Here is a 5,756-nt window from a genome sequence, read left to right as displayed (position 1 = left end):
GGTGAATCGAATCGAATGCCTGCTATTGACGACACAATAAAACATCCATCGGTTAAAAGTAATTAATACTCTGAGTAGTTTTTGAGAAGAGTACTTTGTACTTTTACTTAAGTATTTTTTAAACACCAGTACTTTTACTTGTAATTGAGTACAATTAAAGCAATGTAACAGTACTTGTACTTGAGTACAAATTTTCAGTACTCTTTCCACCTCTGCTCACAACACAAGCAAATAAGAAAACGCTGCTAATGCTCACAACACAACCACGAAGCTGAACGCTCCGCAAAAAAGAAAACACACACCAAATTGAAGACGACAACGGAAATGTTTCCAGGGGGACTGTAATCAGTGACGAACTTACTGGTTGTTGACATTTCCAGACTTTCCTCGAGACGCTGGTCAGAAGTTTAACATTTGTTTTAGGTGGAAGACAAGTAAGTGTAAATAACTTGATCCTCTATAATGTTAGCATTAATAAACACTTAGCTGTTGGAGCACATTAACGTGTCGTCGATTCTGGTCCGAGCATCTAAGTTGTTTCTGGTGGCCAACTGTACTGTACGTACAAATTTGAGTGACATTGACTTCACTTAAGCATGTTTATGCCTCTGTGCCGACGTGACCATAACCAGACACTGTGACCATGTGTTTGTCTCATTTCGTGAAGGCAATATCTCAAGGAGGCCAGGAGGGAATTTGCTCAGATTTGGCACAAACATCCACTTGGATTTAAAAATGAACTGATTTGAATTTGGTGGTCGAAAGTCACAACTTGGCTCGGACTCAAGAATTCATACACTAAATAAGATAAAAATGTCATCTTGAGGGAGCTTTTGCAAATTTGGCACCAACGTTAATTGGACTTAAAGATAAGCTGTATATATTTTGGTGATAAAAGGTCAATGTGACCTTGCATCTGTCTCATTCTGTTCAAATTTGGTACAAATACCACTTGGACTCATGAATGAACACATTGGAATTTTGTGGTCAAAGGTCGCTCGACCACACAAAATATGTTTTTGTCCATAACTGAAGAATTCATTCACTAATTCTGACCAAACTTGACACAAATGTCTAACAGTATAAAATAATGAAGGTCAAAAGGTCAAAGGTCATCTTGACTGTGACATCATCATGTTTTAACGTCATATCTCAGGAACAGAAGGGGAGACATTTGGTCAGATACTGAATTGGTGACTCTAATCTTGAAACTGTGCTGATTGTATAGATCTTCTGTGTGTGAAGCATCCATGTTTTCACTGACATGGATGGAGACTGTCAGAGACACTGGACTGGTGGGCGGAGTCATACAACCACAGGGTGGACTGGTGGGCGGAGTCATACAACCACAGGGTGGTAGTTCTAGTTTTTCAAGCCCCCTGAACCTGACACAACCCTGCCTGTCTTTTTGCCTGTGATTTTCTAGCTCCACTCCTGCCGTCCTGTGGACTTCATACATCTTCTGTTCGGATTTCCTACCCTTGGCTTTAGACGTATTGGATTTAAACTTGTCTCACCGTTCTGATTTTTCTCAACGATTTCCACCAGGTCTCCAGTGTGCAGATCGATCTCATGTTTGGACGTCTTGGCAAAGTCTGCGACCACTCTGTAGGTGTCCAGTATGATGGGGCCAGAAATCTCTGAGAGGTAAAACACATGATTATGTCTTTTAATGTCAGGAAACACCTTCACAACATTTACTGGAAAATAACATAAAAATGAAGCCAGCAGCCGGAGTTAAAGTCGAGCCCTGTAGGCTACAACTGACAGTATCAGAGAAATGTACTCTCACAAAATATATATACAATACAAAACAGTAACCTGTATATTTAAACAATAATAAAAACAAAGAACATGCAAAGGAAAGACCTTTAGAAGCTGATCAGCCATCATTTTGTTCAGTATTACAAGAGACAGATTTTCCTTTTCCAAAATGTTTTTAACAATCAAAAGTTTAATTTAATTAAATGATAAATAAGAAAATTCATAATTAAATAAACATAAATAGAAAAAACAGTAGAGATACAGAAGTTTCAGCTAACATGCTTTTTCTTATTCAGTACAATGAATGAATATTACAAGCACTGAAGAGTGTTTCATGTCTCCATCTGCTGGTGGGCAGAAAGTGGCTATATCAATACAAGTTATTGGCCAAATGAGTTGTTTTAAATCTGCATATCGGACAGTGGCAAAAAAATCCAATATTGTGCATCCCAAGTGCATAGCAAACAAAATACTGAATAGCTCCATTAACTTGAAGTTAAACCGGGTAGTTGTACCTGTGCGCTCAGCTCATAGGTGGGAGCTCACACTCAAAGTACTTCGGTGATATTTTGATTCAGTTTGACACAAGGTGCAGAGTACTGTCGAGCTACTGTGAGCTTTTATTTATAAGTTTTTATAGTGAAAGGAGCCATTCAGAAGCACACTGGTGTCATTATTTTCCATCACTCGGCTGTGGCAGCTTGACTACGTTGAAAGGACAAAATAGCAACACGCGATTAACGCGATTTTGAAAAATAAGGCTCAATGTTCGGACCTTAATTGCATCGTGATTAATGCGTTAACTGAAAACCCAATGAAAATATACCATTTTTAAATAACCTCGGGAAAGACGGAGACAGACAGAAAAGTTTAGTAAAGATTTAGTGAAGCAATTTAAAATGACTCTTACCGGATGCGTTGCCTCTGGCCAACTCTCTGGACACCACGAACGTCTCGTTTCTTTTCAGTCTGAGGAGGAAATGATATCAATCTGTCAGGTTACAGATCGTCTGTTTGATTGATTTACTGACACATCTTCAGGTCTGACACATCAGCTCTAACAAAAGTGTGTGTGATATACTGACGTGTTTGGGGCCGGTGGGTTTTCGTCCTCGGGTCGAACTTTGAGGAAGCTGCCGAGGTGTTTGCAGCGGGAGATGTGAGGCGGCAGATTGATCAATGAGTGGAAGTATTCGGCCAAGGTGCTCTGCCTGGTTTCTGGGGACTTCTGGCTGTACAGCCATCGCGGCGCTGAGGACACAAACACAACCAAACATGACCACATCAGTCACACGTTAAATTAAAATGTTCCCACGAAGATCTCTGGGTTTTTATGCCTCCACCCCAGTGACTGCCGTGATCGGAGGAGTGATGTGTCCGGGTTGTCCTTCTGTCTGTCAGTCACATTCTTGTGAATGTGATATCTTCCATGCCTCCATACCGGCGATAGCCAGACCCAGACACTGTGACCTTGTGTCGTTTCATTTTGTGAATGTGATGTCTCAAGAAGGCGTGGAGGGAATTTCCTCACATTTGGCACAAGCATCTACTTGGAGTCAAGAATGAACTGATTAGAATTTGGTGGTCAAAGGGCAAGGTTACTGTGACCTTGCATTCGCCTCAGTTTGTGAACACAATATTTTAAGAGCTCCTTTGAAAAAAAATTCCATATTTGGCACAAACGCCTTCTTGGACACTCAAATGAACTGATTAGAATTTGGTGGTCAAAGGTCAAGGTCACTGTGACTGGAATCCGCCGCATTCTTGTGAACGTAATATCTCAGGAATACCTTGAGGGAATTCTCCAAATTTGACACCAACGTCCACTTGGACTGAAGTTTGTACCGATAAGAATTTGGGGGCAAAGGTCAAGGTCACTGTGACCTCACAAAACATGTTTTTGGCTGCAACTTAGGAATTTGTGCGCTAATTATGGCAAAATTTCACACAAATGTCTAATAAGATAAAATAATGAAGTGATGACATTTTATATCCAGGATGGTCCCTGTCAGTGTTATATTATTAAAAATAAATCATATTGTTGGAATATTATGATGTAAGCAGACATTTTAATGTTGCAGCTGGTGAAGGTAAATCACATTTAAACTTCTTCATATCCTGTTGGATGGTTTAATCTGAGGCACAGTGTCATGTTTTATAACTTCATCACATTTTGTTCATAAAATCTTAACCTGTAACTGCAGCTGTCCACAGACATAGTAAAGAGTAAAAAGTACAATATATGCCTCTGAAATCTGCTGGAGTAGAGGCACAAAGGAGCATAAAAATTGAAATACTCAAGTAAAAGTACGTCAAAGTTGTACTTGAGTACTCAGTTACTTTTTACAGCTGCATTCAACAGGTAGTGATTTCCACATCAGTGAAGTTAGGCTGCTGTTGCATCAGGATTTGGGTTTTGTTGTTGCTTCACTTTCTCTACATTGCAACAAGTTCTGTTTTGTAATTAAAGTTTCACAAGAGGAGTATGTGCAGATCGGAGTTCTGTTTTCATGAGAAAAGCAGAGGAAACACCTGAACAGGAACAGAAAACAGACCTGCTCATTGTCAGCGGTTCTTTATGACACCTGGCTGTCAGAAAAAAAAAGTTAAAGCAAGAAGCTGCAGCTCCTCAGACGGATGCAGGAGTCACAGAGTCCATAAAGCAGCTCTCAGTAGTTAGTTTCACTTCTTCTAATGTTGGTTCTTGATTGTGAAAATGGCCAGATGTGTTTATTCGTTTCTCTATGAGAGTGAGAGGAGAAGATGGATGTCAGATGTCTGTGTGTCAGTGTTGGAGCTGGAGTCAGGATGTGGTTAGCCTAGCTTAGCATAAAGACTGGAAACAGTTCGCCAAAAGCTCTGAAACAAACCCACCAAAGCTCACTAATGAGCATGTTGTACTGTTTGTTTCACCTTTCACCTAACGTTTTATATCCTTTACATAAAGTGGAGGTGTATATTTCCCCCTGCTTCCAGTCTTTATGCTAAGCTAGGCTAACCACATCCTGACCTCAGCTCCGTTCATATTGAGAATGAACCGCTGCACCTCCCAGAACCTTCTGGACAGATTCATATATAATTTACTGTGAATATTTGTGATCCCCAGAGACTGTTGGCATGCTGTTAACAAACCAGCCTCTCTGGGGAAGTTTATTCCAGCGCAGGGAAGGAGGCTTGTTGAACCTCAGATTCAGGAGGAGCGATGTGGATTCTGTCCTGGTCGTGGATCAGTGGACCAGCTCTTTACCTTCGCAGGGCTACTGGAGGGATCGTGGGAGTTTAGTCTACATGTGTTTTGAGGACTTGAAAGCTTATGACAGCATCCCACAGGGAGTCTTGTGGGGGCCACTACGGGCGTACAGGGTACAGGGGTAGCTACTATGAACTATTTGGTCCCTCGAGGTGCAGCCAGTTTGGGGACCTTAGAGTTGCGTCTCTCCTCCTACCTCGAGTGAGTTGCAGAGTGTCTGAGATATCGGCCGTAGAGGTGTCTGCCTGTCTGGATCTAGATGACCCTCATCTTAAATCATGACACAGCTACTCAGGATAATCCACAGACCTTGTTGTGAGCAGTTTCATCTAGAAACTATTTTCTCTCTTCCGAACTACACCTGCCAACCGTATCACTGCAAAGAAGGAGGCGTGCATCTACTCATGAGGCCTTTCCCATTTCCTGATGTTGTGCCTCCGCAATCCTCTGGTTTGTGAACCGGAAATCAATCTCAGCGCTCCGCCTTGTAGGACATCCCAATATCTTTTATGGAAATCTTTACGGTAATCAGCGTATAAAAGAGGTGTGAGCATGAATATGTGTATATATATATTCTAGTCCATACCCATTATGTACAGCATACCATACCATGACTTAGTCATACCAAAAATTAGAAAACACCAACATTGGTCCACAGGGGGAGCCACAGCGATCGGTCGCATTTTAGCCATTTTGAAGCATTTTTCTGTTGTTATAGCGCCACCCAGTTGCCAATTAGAGT

General features: G+C 41.3%; 1 protein-coding gene across 1 annotated transcript in view; it reads right to left on the bottom strand.

Annotated features, from left to right (window-relative positions):
• The window catches only part of ncf1 (neutrophil cytosolic factor 1), a 17,062-nt gene that overhangs the window by 5,788 nt on the left and 5,518 nt on the right, over positions 1–5,756 (bottom strand). The window contains exons 4-6 of the mRNA XM_050037636.1: positions 2,850–3,015; positions 2,675–2,733; positions 1,518–1,640 (exon numbers count right to left, since the gene is read on the bottom strand). Coding sequence (XP_049893593.1) covers positions 1,518–1,640; positions 2,675–2,733; positions 2,850–3,015 — 348 coding nt within the window. The remainder of the gene's footprint in view (positions 1–1,517; positions 1,641–2,674; positions 2,734–2,849; positions 3,016–5,756) is intronic.

This window comes from Epinephelus moara, chromosome 3 (assembly GCF_006386435.1).
Source record: "Epinephelus moara isolate mb chromosome 3, YSFRI_EMoa_1.0, whole genome shotgun sequence".
Classification (NCBI taxonomy): domain Eukaryota; kingdom Metazoa; phylum Chordata; class Actinopteri; order Perciformes; family Serranidae; genus Epinephelus; species Epinephelus moara.
The sequence above is the reverse complement of the archived record's forward strand: the minus strand, read 5'-3'. Positions and strand labels throughout refer to the sequence as shown.